Source organism: Gymnodraco acuticeps, unplaced genomic scaffold (assembly GCF_902827175.1).
Source record: "Gymnodraco acuticeps unplaced genomic scaffold, fGymAcu1.1, whole genome shotgun sequence".
Taxonomy (NCBI): Eukaryota; Metazoa; Chordata; class Actinopteri; order Perciformes; family Bathydraconidae; genus Gymnodraco; species Gymnodraco acuticeps.
Window position 1 is genome coordinate 120096 of NW_022990021.1, and position 17405 is coordinate 137500.

Consider the following 17405-nt stretch of genomic DNA (forward strand, 5'->3'; position numbering starts at 1 on the left):
TAAAATGCGTTAATTTTTTTAACGCGTTAATTTTTGTGTAATTAATTAATCTTAATTAACGCGTTAAAGTCCCGGCCCTAATTTAAACTTAATAATGATTTAAAATAAAAAAATAATACCAAAATATAAAATTAATCAGGAAAAATACAACAGCAGCATATTACTATAAAATAATAATATGTGTTCTGCAGAACAAATATCCTCCAAAAATGTTGAGCAAATTTGACAAATGTATTCACAAACATTCATAAAAGAGTTCCAATTATGACATTTTCTTTCATGTTCATTTCAAGTGAAAAAACATAATGCTACTCTAAAAAATTGTTCTGTATACAAAAATAAGTGTTTTGTAATCAATACAGATCTGATACACTAATGCTTTATGACACACACCCAGGTCAGGTGGTGCTTCCTGGTGTCAGATATTGACCACTGGCCTGGTTTCCTCTTACACAATCAGAAACTGGGATGCGTGGTTTTTCTGTGCGTTGTTTTTGTCATTTTTAACAGATATAGGAAGTAAATCCCCAATAAACATTTGAAAAGCAATGTCTCTTTGTGCATGTTGATATCGTTCAAAGAACATTAAACTCACTTTTTGTCATTTGTTATATATGTAAATTATACAGTATTGAAACATTATAAGGCATAAAAAATGTAGTTCATGCAGCACATTTTTTATGTAAACAAATGATTTGCTTGAAAGTAAACAGTATGATATTCAAGTGTTTTGATGGAAAGATTTGTTCAGGGTTTGGTCCATCTTCTTCTCCCTTTTCTTCTTCTTTCTTCGTTGTTTGTGTAATTCCGGGCAAACACAACGAACATGACTTTGTCTGCAGCCACCTCAAGTGCCTTTAAGCACTTCTTACAAACACACACACAGAGTCACACACACACTCAGCTGTGGTTAAAGGGAAGCCAATCTGTTTAAGAGCAGCTCTCAGACTCAGTGATCAGTTACCAAGAGGCCTCAGGCATTATTCATCGCACAATGAGTAATCAACCTGCACTGGAAACTGTGATACCACAGAGTGTAAGTGTGTGTGCGCTAAATGACAGAGAACCGTGCGGTGAGAAAAATCTAGAAGAAGATGGAGGGTTGAAAAACAGAAACAGTGTCTATTTTTTTTTTCTGGATTATCAATAATTGTATCTTTTTTTGCTCCAAATGTTTGCATGTGTCTAAATTAAACAAGCATTGAACATTACACACTTCAACTCAATTCGGTTTATTCACAAACACTAACAAATATAGTACAGTATAAGACAAAATGGAGATATATTTATTGTCGTAGAGCGAAACTTTATCCTCCCCTTGTCGTCTCCCTGCAGCTGCTGAACCTCTTCCTGGCTCTGCTCCTCAGCAGCTTCAGCTCTGATAACCTTTCGGCTCCGGACGATGACGGAGAAATGAACAATCTGCACATTGCCATCCATCGGATCACAAGAGGACTGGCCTGGTGCCGCAGACAGGTACTGATGGAATAAACACATTTTTAAGTTAAAGTTTGATCAAATATTTGTCTTTTTTTCCCCTTGCTCCAAATGCAATGATTTCAAAAAGAGTTGAAAAATGTGAAAAATAATCAGGCTTCAATGACGGACTCAGTTTAAATTAGTTGTCCCAAGTAAAACAATTATAACATTTCATTTGCAACTTCATTTAGTAAAAAAAAGAGAAAGTGGGGTCAAAGAAAATGTCTTTGGATAGACTTGATAGATTGAAAAGACCAAGGATCGAGGCACCTTCCCTCTGATCTGAGGATGACTGCTTTCTACTTTTCTCTTATTGTTTCTCTTACGATATACCTCTGTGGTTCAAACGTCTCACACAGCAATTTATTTTCGTATCTGTGTGATGTAGGTTATAGATTTTTTCAACGGGAACCTGAAGCGTCGACGTCAGAAGAGGAAAGAAGCCAAAGCCATGATGAAGCTCAAACGCCTAAGCACCATCCACACCGAAGCCAATGGAGCCGTCATAGGTAACACACACACGCACGCACACACGCACACAGGAAAGACATTTGCAAACAGTATGTCTCTTAAGATGAGAAGTTAAATAGGTTTTGGTTGGTGGATTTTGTTTCCTTCCGACAACGCTCCATGCTAGCCGTTCCCCTTAGTTTTCAACTTTTGTGCTAAGCTAACTGGTTGTTGGATTAAGTTGGTGATTTAAGATCTGCAGTATAACTGTTGGGATTGCACATTGTTTATCAATTGAGATTTACACGTAAATACACAAGTAATCAGCTAGTTTACAAATGTATATTTTTGCTAATTTGTGATGCTTGAGTATCCATGAACTCACCATCCATTCATTTTGACACATTATTAACTCTGGCTGTTTCTTAATTCATTCATTAATTTAACTTTTACCTCTCCATGTGTCCTTGCAGGCCGTCATGTGGAGAAGTACGTTGTTCCGGAGGAAGACAGCTACATGACAAACCCCAATCTCACCATCAGCGTCCCCATAGCCCCCGGGGAGTCAGACGTGGAGTTCCCCGAAGAGGAGGAGGAGGATGAGGGCGAGGAAGGGGATGAGGACCAGAGCGAGGGCTCCGAGGAAGAGGAGGAGGAGGAGGAGAGGGAAGAGGAGGTAAGAAATGAGGAGGAGGAGGAGGAGAGGGAGGAGATCATAAACACAACTGCACCTGTGTCTGATGTAAAGAAGCTCAGGTGTGTGGGAGGAGGTCACCTTCTAACAGCTGGTCTGTGTGTGTTTGTGTGTACACTGGTGTTAAATCTAATGCTGGGAAATGACTAATAGTGCATATATATAATATTATATTGTTAAAAATTAAAGAGAAATACACAGCATTCACAATTATTGAAGAAAACAAGTGCATCAAGCGGTAAACAAAACATGTTGTTGGTTTTATTCACCCACAACTTTCAAACCTCAGTTTTCTGTATTTTTCATTACATTTTAGAAATGTAAGCTTCTTTGAACATACCACGAAGGAATAGCAGGCATTATTAACAAAGCTTTCATACCATACATTTTATTTGTTTTGTATTTTGTACAAATTAAAAAGAAAGATTTAATGATTTTAAAGAAGCTGATATTAAAATAACAATATTATCATCAGTTTATCATACTGTATGCAGAATATTTGTATTCCATGTAAGCAGACTTACTCTACCTCTCTGTTTCTGTGTGTTGGTCAACTCATTCAAACACACACACACACACACACACACACACACACACACACACACACACACACACACACACACAGAGATCTAGTTTGGGGCCTCAGGCAGTGCATTATGGGATCGGCATTTCCCTCATTCTGCAGCGATGTGATGTGATGTGCTAGAAGGGTGTATATGAGTGTGTTTTGTGAGCTGAGAATATGAGTTAGTGTGTGTGTGTGTGTGTGTGTGTGTGTGTGTGTGTGTGTGTGTGTGTGTGTGTGTGTGTGTGTGCACCTCCTGTCTCTCTTCATCTATCCACAGAACAATAGTCCAACTGAGACCTTGTTTGTGTGTGTGTTCTACATAATAGTTTAAACAGTCTAATATCTTATTGTGTGTGTGTGTGTGTGTGTGTGTGTGTGTGTGTGTGTGTGTGTGTGTGTGTGTGTGTGTGTGTGTGTGTGTGTGTGTGTGTGTGTGTGTGTGTCTGTGTTTTGAGGCAGCAGGAAGAGAAGGAGAGGAGATGTTTAGTTGATTCCTTTCTCTTCTCTTCATAACATGAAATGACAGATTTGTGTCATGCTGTGTGTGTGTGTGTGTGTGTGTGTGTGTGTGTGTGTGTGTGTGTGTGTGTGTGTGTGTGTGTGTGTGTGTGTGTGTGTGTGTGTGTGTGTGTGTGTGTTAGCACACCTGCGCTAAGTCAGTTCATCATCCCCTCTCCTCTTTAATCATGTTGTGCACCTGTTCTCTCTCTCTCTCAGCGGTTTCCCAACCTGTGGGTAGAGGCCCCTGTAGGTGTCACAGGATTCTCTCAGGTGTCCTCAGATAATTCAGATTGCAACAATATAAAAACTTGATTTCAGATACAGATTTATTTGATTTACTAAAACTTTTATCTATTTCTTATTTTGTGCATAAGACTAAGACTTTATGGCTTTAACTCAATAACTACTCATATTAAAATAATACGTACCTTATTAAACAGTCCAGAAGTTGCAAATTGATTTGTTGTAAAGTAATATTATTTGAACATCAAAATCTCCTCCTAATTTTGCCTGAATTCTTGATTTGTTTTATGCTCACGGTCAACAAAGACTTCTGATGCATTGAAGTGCATGTGGGCTTTGCTTAACAACAGCAAAAAGAGTATTAGATAATAGATATTAAATTGATGTGTTAGTGAAGTCGTGATCATCAACCGGATAAATGAGGCTTGCATTATTCTGCAAGAGTTGGGTGATATTTGGAAATATGTATTATAACATTTTGATGTTGTTAGACGTGGCTACCATTTACTTCAATTTATAAAAATGGTCTACATTTTTTGATTATTTATTCACCGTGGAGGCACCATTTTGAAAACAAAAAAAATGACCTTTTTTTCAAGGTCATATGGCATGGAAATATATCAATCAATCAATCAATGTTTATTTATATAGCCCAATATCACAAATGTTACATTTGTCTCAGTGGACTTCACAGTTTGTACAGAATATCAGTATGACAATACGACACCCTCTGTCCTTAGACCCTCACAAGGAAACACTTCCAGAGAAAAATCCCACAGTTTAAAGGGAAACATGGGAGAAACCTGAGGGAGAGCAACAGAGGAGGGATCCCTCTCCCAGGACGGACAGACGTGCAATAGATGCCGTGTGTAAATCGAAGAGATAATACATTTTACAGCATATAGACCGAATGTTTGGAAATGCATGTGTCTGTAATAAGAAGATGAATCCACGAGGATGTCAGCAATCTTGTGGGAGCCACCAGGGAAGTAGTATGGTGAGAGTCAGGCAGGTCCTCAGTGACAGGTTCAGCCACGACTCCAAGTCCAGGACTCAGATCCAGTACTCAGGATAGAGGATCCAGGACACACGGCCACAGCAACAGGATTAGCCTCGACTCAGGATCCCGGCGTATATATGGACACAAAAAATATATATACACATATATAATATATATATATATATATATATATATATATATATATGGTAATTGTAGAGTTGTAGTGTACATTTCTTTGTTAAAAGGGCACGAAAACAAGGATTGTTCCATTATGTATTGTTATATAACAGCTTAAACAAACAAATGTTGTTTTTACAAAAAGTGGATCTATTTTGCCATATTGTGTCCGTTACTGTGTGTGCATGGTGCAAGGGCAAGTTAGCCATGAGGTGGAACATGCAAATACAATTAGAGCTGCACATTCACACTCACTCACACACACAGACACACACACACACACACACACACACACACACACACACACACACACACACACACACACACACACACACACACACACACACACACACACACACACACACACACACACACACACACACACTTGTAGAAGAGAAAATAAATTGACCTAATGTGAAAGGGCAGCGTAAACAGAACTAAACTCAGGAGCATATTTCAACCAAAAAAACGTGTATTGTAAGAAAGAGTGTGCGTGTTTGTGTGTGTGTGAGGGAGATAAGAGGCTGGTGGTGGGGGGTCGGGCCAAAAGAAAGAGAGAGAGGGAGTCAGAGAGCATTCTGACTATCACATCTCTTTAGCATCAAGCTTTGTTTCCAGGGTGTGTGTGTGTGTGTGCGCACGTGTGTATTCTCCCTCTGTAACATGTCAGTTACTTTATTATTTCTTCTGCTCTTAATTGGGTTGAACATTTAACGTAGAATGAAAAAAAGAGTGTGTGCACATTTTTTTTCTCCTTGTTTTTTCTCCTCATCCTTGTGTTCTTTCTGTTACACATCGCTGGTCTTTCATTCACTCTCTGATTTCTTTATTTCACCTCATAACACACTCATTTACTCCCAGCCCTTTGTGGAAATACATGTGGTGATAAACAGATGGCGAGAGTTTCCTGACCTGACCTTTACATGAACCTCATGTTACGTATATAATGCAGATATTGTAGTAACTCACATACTCTATTATATATTATTATATTTCAAGATGATTTATATGTCGGATATATAAGAACAATATTTAACAATAGGTACACATCCGTTTATATCATTTATATATATAAAAAATATATAAATAATATATATATTATATATATATATATAAAAGTTTCTCAGTATTTCATGGAGGTTTACTGTATGAAACTGTTTTCTAAAAAGTCCATTATATATAAATTAATAATATGTTCACAGCTTTGTACAAAGTTATTTGAGTTCTAACCACTGACTAATAAAGTACAAAATAAATGAGTGTTGGGTACTTTTACACACTCAGGCGTTTTCACCACGAGTAATACATACAGTAATAGGCATTTCAAATACGTCATATTTTTATTGTTTGAAACAATATGTGTTTTCCAGTGAGTGACCTAGTTAGGAAGTTAAATAATGTACCACAGGAAGAGCTGCTGAATAACCTTAGTCAGCAGAGTGTGTGTACTGTATGTGTGTGTATATGTCTTCTTGATATTAACTATAATTTATTGACCATTTAAAATGTTACTTTAATTGCCATTTGCTGACACAACTGTCCAAAGCAAGTGGGAGCAAACTAGTTAACAGACTTATATTTGAATTAGACTAGAATACAAATATATATAATACAGAATAAAATCAAATTAGATTTCCTTACTTATGAATGCTGAAAATGGTATGAATGGTTAAGTTTCTTTATACAGTATAGTATAAATAAGATAAACAACAATATTGCTTAAAATGTGTACAGTGTAATACAGTTAAAATAATGATTGTGTGTTAAATAAAAGTACTGGGGAAAGAGTATATATTTTTTGAAATGTAGTTGAGTACAGGTATAAATAACAGAAAATAAAAATACTTACAACAGTACAATACGTCAACATATTACTTAAGTGAAAAAGTAGAGTAAAGGTACTTTGTAACATTGCACCTCCGTATATACTGTAGCTGTGTTTCATCGGCAGAGAAACATAAATAACTTTCATCTTATTTCTGCAGTTCTTTGGCCTCTAATAGAAAATAATGCAAATATGTCAGTACTTTTCACCACTACACAGGATGCACTCTCCCATGTTATCTCCCCGTCTCCTCCATGGTGTGGTGTGTGTCATTTATTTACTCGCCACTGTAAATAGAAGCAGTTTTAATAGAGGTGTGTTTGGTTATGTCGTGATTAAATATCTACCCTGTGTGTAATGGCTTCATAAATGACAGGATGTGTGTTTACGCTCTCATAACGCCCGATCAGCTACTGAAAGAGGGCACGGTAAAACACCAAGGTCAAAGGTTAGCTGCAGTGTTTACAGTAGCATCGTTAACGAAGACCACGGACACATTCACAGACATGAGACGCCGGGCACAGACACCTCCACTATAGACACAGGACACACAGAGTTTATAGATGTTAGACATTCTGTTTATAATTCTTTGTTGCATCTATGTAGAATATTTGAGTCTATATGTAGTCCTCTTTGGAGTCTTTCCATGTCTATGCATCCAATTGACATTACTTTTGTGTTTGTCTTTGCTGTTGTGTTTGTCTGTGTGGTTATTTTCTGTGCCTTTGAAGACACTTCACATCTCTTTGTAGTTGTTTAGTGTATTTGTATGGCCATTTTAAGTTTTCCTATTGGTATTGTGTCTCTTTGTGGTCATTTTACGTGACTTTTTAGTTGTTTTGAGTCCTTCGTTGTACCTTCGATGATACTTTGGAGCTCATTTTGAGCTTCAAACATCACCTTCAATCACTCTATTTCCCTCAATCATAATATAAACGAAAGACAAGAAAATATGATTAAATATGGGCTCTAAATACCAACAAAAATATACTTTGAACTATGGTTATATTTGTCCTAAAAATTATACGGATATGTTAAAACCCATTATTGATTCGTAGTTCTTCTGCTGCTTATTTCCTCAGACTGAACCCATACCAGTCCAGCGTGTGTGTGTGTGTGTGTGTGTGTGTGTGTGTGTGTGTGTGTGTGTGTGTGTGTGTGTGTGTGTGTGTGTGTGTGTGTGTGTGTGTGTGTGTGTGTGTGTGTGTGTGTGTTTGCAGCTTGTAAAACAGACAGTGACCCACCTGAGTTGGTGACCTCTGACCCCTGCAGGGTAACAGATGTCCAGGTGTTGTCTGCAGAGACAGATGGTGGGGGGGCGGGCAGCTGAGGCTCTGCTTTGATTTCTTCTGTCCGTCAGTTTGTGGTCGACATCAAAACATCTCACCTGCAACACTTAGATCACACACACTGTAGTTAGTAATGCAAACAAAATCTGAAAAAGATAATCCAGAGAAATTACTATATTTTAAACCTCCACAGTACAAAGAATCAGAGTTTTAAATGTGTGTTTGGGAGGAATATGACAGAGTTGGTGTTGATTCAAAGAATGATCGACCGCATTAAGACACATACACAGTGTGTGTGTGTGTGTGTGTGTGTGTGTGTGTGTGTGTGTGTGTGTGTGTGTGTGTGTGTGTGTGTGTGTGTGTGTGCGTGTGTGTGTGTCACCCTCATAATGCATTAAGCATTAATAGAAAACACACACAGAGGAATGATAAGTGGGACCAGGGTTTGGTTTCAGTGTGTGTGACAGTAGAGATGACAGACATGACGCACACACACACACACACTCACACAAACAAACATTAGTAACTGTTTTTACTGTTGTTTATCATCTAATAGCCTATTTTTCTATTTTAAAGCCCACTCAAGTAAACATATTTTTAAATTAAAGTTCATTAGCTAACATCTGTGGCTAATATTGTTAGCATTAATATTTGTATATCTGCGTTTGTCCTGTTAAGTTTTGTGTCGTACATTTTTTTTTGAAACCACCAAAAAATGGAGAAGATGATTATGTATTTGTGCGAAATCTCTTCAAATCCACCAGAATCCATTGACAGAATCAGTCAGTTGACTTTATACTGTCACAGTAACCCATCCTATACAGTTAACCATTGTTGTTCTCTACCGTCCACCAGGCGCCTTGGGGGACTTCTTGGAGGAATTAGATAATCTCCTCTCACACATCCCTGAAACTGGCCCTCCCGCTGTACTTCTCGGAGACTTCAACCTCCAGACGGGGAAGATAGACGAACTAACATCTCTGTTAACCGCCTTTGCTTTCTCACTGTCTCCGTCCCCCACCGACTCATAAGCTGGCAATGTCCTTGATCTCATATTCTCAAGGAACTGCGCTACTTCTAACCTCTCTGTAAACCCGCTCCACACATCCGATCACTTCTTCATTTCATTCTCTCTACCCCTTTCCAAACATAACAAACTAATCTCTTCTCATCCTGCACTTGTCCGCCGTAACCTTCGCTCCCTCTCCCCCTCTACCTTTGCCTCGTCGGTGCTCTCAGCCCTCCCTTCCTCTGACTCGTTCCAACTCCTGCTTCCAAACTCTGCTGCAGAAACTCTCCTCTCTACTCTCTCATCCTCTCTGGACTCTCTCTGTCCTCTCACATCTCGGCAGGCTCGTCAGTCCCCTCCTGCTCCCTGGCTAAATGATGCACTGCGTGCTAATAGAACCGTCCTTAGGGCAGCAGAGCGGAAATGGTGGAAATCCAAACACCGTGACGACCTCCTAACCTATCAGGCTCTCCTCTCCTCTTTCTCTGCTTCGATCTCTCAGGCAAAAAGCACTTTCTTTCAAGATAAGATCCAATCTTCCTATTCCAATCCTAAAAAACTATTTTCCATCTTCTCCACCCTCTTGGACCCTCCAAAAGCTCCTCCCCCCCTCCTCACTTCTGTCAAGCGACTTTGTTACCCACTTTGAAAAAAAGGTTGATGATATTCGCTCTTCTTTTTCTGACTCACCTTTACTCACCGCTGGGTCACCAGACCCTCCTTCCACCAACACACTGACCTCCTTTTCCCCTCTCTCTCCAAGTGAGGTTCTTACCCTCATTACCTCTGCCCGCCCTACCACCTGTCCTCTGGACCCTATCCCTTCAAACCTCCTTCAGACTATCGCTCCTGATATTCTACCGTTTCTCACCCATTTCATCAACACTTCTCTAACTTCTGGTCACTTTCCAAACAGTCTCAAGGAGGCAAGAGTAAACCCTCTCCTAAAGAAACCCACTCTCAACCCGTCTGATGTTATAAACTACAGGCCTGTCTCTCTCCTCCCGTTCCTGTCTAAATCACTTGAACGCGCTGTCTTTAAACAACTCTCCTGTTATCTCAATCAGAACAACCTTCTGGATCCGCACCAGTCTGGTTTCAAGGCAGGTCACTCCACAGAAACTGCTCTCATTGCTGTCACGGAGGAACTGCACACTGCCAAAACTGCATCCCTCTCCTCTGTCATCATCCTGTTGGACCTGTCTGCTGCATTCGACACGGTGAATCATCAGATCCTCCTTCGCACTCTCCAAAAACATGGAGTTTCAGGCTCTGCTCTTTCCCTCCTCACCTCATACCTGAAAGACCGTACCTACAGGGTGACTTGGAGAGGGTCTGAGTCCGACCCTTGTCAATTAACTACAGGGGTCCCTCAGGGCTCTGTTCTTGGTCCCCTCCTCTTCTCCCTGTACACAAACTCGCTCGGATCAGTCATTAGCCCGCATGGTTTTTTCTTACCACTGCTACGCTGATGACACCCAATTAATTCTGTCCTTTCCCCGCTCAGAGACCCAGGTCGTTGCACGCATCTCTGCTTGTCTAGCTGACATCTCTCAGTGGATGTCTGCTCACCACCTCAAGCTCAACCTTGACAAGACTGAGCTGCTCTTCCTCCCGGGAAAAGATTGTCCCACTCTTGACCTAACAATCAACATCGGCACCTCAGTTGTTTCCCCGACTCAGACTGCAAGGAATCTGGGTGTGACCCTAGATAACAACTGTCCTTCACTGCAAACATCGCTGCTACAACCCGTTGCTGCAGATACACGCTTTACAACATCAGGAAGATACGTCCCCAGCTGACACAGAAAGCGACTCAGGTTCTGGTCCAGGCTCTCGTCATCTCACGCCTAGACTACTGCAACTGCCTCCTGGCTGGTCTACCTGCATGTGCCATCCGACCTCTGCAGCTCACCCAGAATGCAGCTGCTCGTCTGGTCTTCAACCTTCCTAAATTCTCCCACACCACTCCGCTCCTCCGCTCCCTTCACTGGCTTCCGGTAACTGCTAGAATCCACTTCAAGACACTGGTACTTGCTTACCATGCTGCGAATGGATCTGGCCCTTCCTACATCCAGGACATGGTTAAACCGTACACCCCAGCGCGTGCACTACGCTCTGCATCAGCCAAACGACTCGCTGCGCCCTCGCTGCGAGGGGGACCCAAGTTCCCATCGGCGAAAACACGTGGGTTTGCTGTCCTGGCTCCAAGATGGTGGAATAAGCTCCCCATTGACATCAGGACGGCAGATAGCTTACACATCTTCCGGCGCAAACTGAAAACTCATCTCTTTCGACTCCACTTCGAGCGATAGAACTATTAACGAAGCACTTTTATACTAATAAAGGACTGGCTTATCTAAAGCCAGTTGAGTAGCACTTGAAATGTTTGGCTCTATGAAACCTGATGTACTTATATGATTCTGTTTTCTTCAAGGTTGTGTCTTCCTGGTCGAATGTACTTATTGTAAGTCGCTTTGGACAAAAGCGTCAGCTAAATGCAATGTAATGTAATGTAATACTGTATATCCAGAGGGCTAGATGTAAGAATATGTCAGCTCTTTTCTTGGCTTTTTGCATCTAACGTTTTTTAACAAGCATTCATCTTGGCTTTGACGATGAACAATTTCTTGTCCTTCACCTCCCAAACAACAGAACTTATGAATAGAAATTCATTTAAACTCCTCATTATGGGCGTCTGGCACAAGGCTGCAAGCAGGTGTGTGTGCGCGAATCTTTTCACGTGTAAGTGTGTGTCAGAGATTAGGGGAGTATTCATGTCTGTTTGGCTTCACCTTTACGTGTGTGTGTGTGGGTGTGGGTGTGTGTGTGTGTGTGTGTGTGTGTGTGTGTGTGTGTGTGTGTGTGGTGTGTGTGTGTGGTGTGTGTGTGTGTGTGTGTGTGTGTGTGTGTGTGTGTGTGTGTGTGTGTGTGTGTCCAAGGCTGGCATTTGTCACGGTGGCTGTTCTCTGTTCCCAGACTCTGAATGTATTCATGAGTTAGCTGTTGACTCAGGTAGTTAGTTCACCTGTCCACACACACACACACACACACACACACACACACACACACACACACACACACACACACACACACACACACACACACACACCCTGCTGTGTCTTTTGTCCAGACATTTAACAGAAACTGCCAAATTTCCCTCCTCAGCCCTCAGCAAAAAATTCTCTCCCTCCATCTCTCCTTCTCTTTTGTAAAGTTAAACTCCCATGATGCTTAGCAAACAGGGACCTTTGAAGTCAGCTGGGATGCGGGGCTGGGGGTGCGGGGGATTTCCTGACGTCTACTTTTGTGCAGATATCAAAATGAAAGTGAACAGATGGCAGTTTTCCCAGCCAGGTGAAGCCTCTCTGTTTCCTGCGCCAGGTTCCTGTTTACGTAACGTTCAATCTGACTCATTCAGCTGCAGCAGGATCTGCTGAACAGCACACAGCACACACTGTATTGTGCATGCATCTAAAGTCTTATATGAAACCTCACTTTATTAAAGCCACATTTGTCTCAAAAAAGGGGCTTGAATACAATACGTTTGAGTCATGTCCTGCACTAAAACACAAATTTAAAATGGGCATTTCAACCAGAGCCATGATTTTATATTTCTGGTTCCTAAAGTGAATGAAACCTTGGCCAAAGCTGGCTCAGATGAGCAAGTGGCAATATTGATTATTTCTGTTGTTTTCCTTTTCAGAAAGATGTAATCAGCCAGTCAGAGGGCAGCACAGTGGACCTGAGGAAGCCCGGCGAGGAAGAGGACGAATACTCTGAGATGGCTGAGGAAGCCATGGAGCCCGAGAACTGCTTCCCTGACTGTAAGTACTTTATACTGCAACCCCACTACATATCAGAAGCAAATACTGTACTTTTACTACATTTATTAAACACTTATAATTACTTTTCTCCAATCTTCAATGGGCTTAAAATTCCTTAACTAAAACATTAAAATGGTATGAGGTATATTTGTTGGAGATAGAAGCTGGATAATAATATTCTATAATACTCTGAAAACAGCCATTCTGCAAACTAAGTACTTTTACTTTGATACTTAGGGGTACAGTTTGCAAATTAAATATTTCAACTTTATATTAACATTTTGAATTCAGGACTTTAACTTAAAGGACCCATGTCATGGCCATTTCTACTGATCATAATTCCATTGTTCCATAAAAATACATTTATATTGTGCAATTTTCCAAAATCACATTGGTTTCTCATACAGCATCTCTGTATAGTATGTGTATTCACTCTCTGTCCTAAACGGCTTGTTGGAGCTCCTCCTCCCCCCTCTCTGTGAGCCCAGTGGCTGTCTGCGAGACACAGCGAAACCCAGCCCAAAACCAGCCCGAACACACACACACACCTGCAGCCTGGCTGGGAGTTTGTTTGTGTGCTCACACCGATTTACAGCCGAGTGTCATCTGCATAGAAACCGATATAAATGCTCTTTTGTTCTAGCAGTTATTTTTCCACCAGTATAAGAGCATGCCTCTTATGGTATCTCATGTCTTTAGGTATTTATTTAATTAAGAAGGATTTTGTTGGAAGTTTTCCCCCAATATTCCACCAGTGTTCCCCGAGCCTTTTCTTTATCTACATATATGTTTGTTATCTACATCTGTGCTAAACTGGGTCAAAGAGGAATATTCGTTCTGCAAGACGCAAACGGGCTGAGTCAGGACAGAAAAAATAAATGTGCTTTTCACCTGGTTAGAAAGAACAGGATCATAAATCTCATCATGAGAGTATTGGGGCAACAGATAGAAAAGACCAATCTGTCATCTTGCTCACAATGCAATTCTGCAGATAATTATCCCAGCTTTATGATCCTAGGTCATTTTTAACATCATTTTTTACCATGCATAAAAACACCAGAGCTGTGCATGAAACAAAGATGCATCTAGAAGGAGAGAAAGAACCAAGTGTAATGATTTTAAAGGAGTTTTGCTTGGTGATATTGCAGTAATAATTGGAATATCAAGTGTCAGGGTTTGACACTACGTTCAATTTTCCGATTGTTACATAACTTTATTATCTTCCAAAAAAAGGTAAACTGTAAAATAAAAGACAGAAAAGGATATGTAAATAACAGTTGTTAAAATACAAGAATAAAACATATATTTAGTCAAATATCTCAGCAAACACTGAACTTGTCCACAAGACAATGACAAATAAAAGTTGCAACATTTTGATGTGTTTAAGTCCACTCACATCTCAGAGAAGCCAAATCGACTCATGTGGTTTTTTCAGCAGGTCAATTTTAAATTATATTGATTTAATCGGTAATTTAGACGTTTTAAAACTGTGAGCCACATGATGTTTCCACAGAAACAGGTTAATTTGCCCCAAAACGTTCATAATGAGATGTATTAACCTGTACTGTATCTCAAAAATAAAATGCAAAAACACCTCTTCCTGATTCAGCCACTTTTACAGAGATTCGTCATTTTGTCCACGATACACAAACATAAGAGCAGTGATGAGAGTGAAAGCTCCAGATCAGAGTTCGATGAAGAATTTAGTTTAAACCATTTGACTTTCAGAGCTAACTCGAGGTAAAAATGCTCCGACAGAATTAGGCCAGCCAGCTGGAAAACCCTCTCCGAAGAACAGAAGCAACAAAGAAACATCCAAGCACCTGCAGAGAATACATTAGTCTGAAGGAGTACATACTATTTGTGCAGATGACAAACGACTGGATGTTTGGGTACAAATACATACATTTCATTCGGTTCGTATCAATTTAAACTGAAATACACAGATATTTTAACCTCATTCAAGCTGAATCTTATATCTTTCTTTACATTTCTTATATCTCTCTTTGTTTAATAGTAAGAATTATGTATTTCTCTAATGACTTTTCTTTCTTATACCTCTTATGTCTTAAATCTATAACTGTATGTCTTTCTTTATATCACTTGTATCTCTTTTATATCTCTTACACAAGTCATTATTTGGCAAAAAATGAGGTACTCATTCAGTTTTTGTTGTTTGCCACAGAGCTAATTTTCTGCAAGAATCCAAATCCAATGGAAAAATCCCATTGGCTTTCTGTTGAGGGAACAAGGGAGATGCTACCTTTAGGGTCCACTACAGAAATATGTCCTTTCTGCACCACTCAGCTGTTTGAACGTGAGATGAAAGAGTTGTATGACAGGAGAGACGAACAAAATGCGTATGTGTCTTGCGTGTTCCTCGACTACTCACAGGGTCATTGTACCTGCAGTATATTGTATGAAACTCATCCTGTCTCCTGTGGATGGAGGCTCTGCCAAACGGCAGATGTTGAATTAGCTTTGATTCATTTAGAAGATGGATGCGTCCATCACATTGTCCCCACACGCCGCCTGATTCTTCCTGATTCAGCAGAGTCCTTCACAGCAGGCGGCGTCTGTCACCAGATGGACTCGGAGCAGGAGAGGCTGAAACATGGAATCAAATCTGCAGAAACATGGAATAGTCTGCACATTTATCTTCAGCATGGCTGTGTTAGTGGGGGAGATACAGGACCTGGATGGGAGGAAAGAAAGCTAAATGAATGATATCAAACAATAAGATACAGTTATTTTTAGTAAGTAAATAAAGGAGTTGAAAGTCAGAATGAAGGAGAAAAACTAAAAGAAACGTTGATATGAAGAGAGATACAAATGATGAAAGACAAGGTAAAAATAAGAGATAAAAGTGTATCATATTGCAAGGAATAAAAAGTGGCAAGAACAACAATTCTATAAAAATGTAAAGAGAATAGAACAGTCTGTCATTTAAACTCTTCTGTCATTTAAACTCTTCTTTCACCTCCATAAATATTTAAAATAAAACATCTTTTTAAAATGTAAAATGGAAGAAAAGGAGAGCGGAGACATTTTATGAAATGAAAAGTAAAACCCTGAAAAAGAGGAGACAGGAAGTGAGACCAAACACACAAACACTCCAAACACACACACGCACAGCTGCATGGCTTCCCTCTTGACTCCCCTCTCACTGGACCGGTACCACCAGTTTGCTGACACAGCACTGTGTTACTGAATGTGTGTGTTTTAGTTTTTCCGTGCATGTGCGCGTGCAGTCAGCCAGCTGCAAGTAGGCCAAAACTGACTAACCAGACACCAGGTGTGTGTGTGTGTGTGTGTGTGTGTGTGCGTGTGTGTGTGTGTGTGTGTGTGTGTGTGTGTGTGTGTGTGTGTGTGTGTGTGTGTGTGTGTGTGTGTGTGTGTGTGTGTGTGTGTGTGTGTGTGTGTGTGTGTGTGTGTGTGTGTGTGTGTGTGTGTGTGTGTGTGTGTGTGCAGGGACAAAGTGACCATCTGGAAGTTGTAGTGGCGTCTTTAACTCGGGGTGTAAATGTATGCAAGAGTCGTGGTTTTCTAAGAATGTTTGTATAGTAGATTATTTAAATGTTTTAAAATAAATAAATAAAAGTGAAAAAAGACAGACAAATCCTCCTGCTGGGGAAACGCATTTTCACTCAAAATATGACGCACTACGTACCCTGCTAATGTCTGTATATCTGTATGGACATAAGAAGTTAAGACAGAATGTGCAACAACTGGTTTAAATAAAATAAAGAAACTTATACAAACCTAAGAAGCTAGAGCAAAGTGTACATCTTTATCGGGGATATTTGACGTGGAGCATATAGCACAATAAACCAAAACTGAAATATATGGAGCTTTGTAAATATTCTATTTCAAACCGTAGGGTCACTTATTAATCTGCGGAAATTGAAAATACTAATTACAGATTGCTTTATCTTCCTTTGGTCATGTGCACACCTTGCCAATGTGCGTTAGCATATGTTAGCATATACGATTGTTTTCCATTGACAAGGGCAACATATCACTCTTTCCTAAACTTGAGTCTTCCATTGCTGATGTCGATGATGTATTGTGAAGTCAAATGTGCAAAAAATGCATCTGGTGTGTGATAAAATAAAAAATGTCATCAAGTGACAGAACAGGTGTGTGTTCCCTCTGAAGGATTAGAAAAAGATGTTCTTAGAGAGCATAGAAACTGAAGACACAAGCTTTTCTACTTCTGGGAAATATATTTAGGTGTGTCTTCATCTGCAAAGTAGTTCCGCATAGAGCTGCTGTTTTAGCTGTGAAGGATTGTGTCTCCGTGTGTGTGTGTGTGTGTGTGTGTGTGTGTGTGTGTGTGTGTG

General features: G+C 40.1%; 1 protein-coding gene across 1 annotated transcript in view; it reads left to right on the forward strand.

Annotated features, from left to right (window-relative positions):
- The window catches only part of LOC117544673 (sodium channel protein type 4 subunit alpha-like), a 145055-nt gene that overhangs the window by 99204 nt on the left and 28446 nt on the right, over positions 1 to 17405 (forward strand). The window contains 4 exon segments of the mRNA XM_034213940.1: positions 1336 to 1476; positions 1868 to 1988; positions 2403 to 2605; positions 12942 to 13062. Of these exon segments, the coding sequence (XP_034069831.1) occupies positions 1336 to 1476; positions 1868 to 1988; positions 2403 to 2605; positions 12942 to 13062 (586 nt within the window).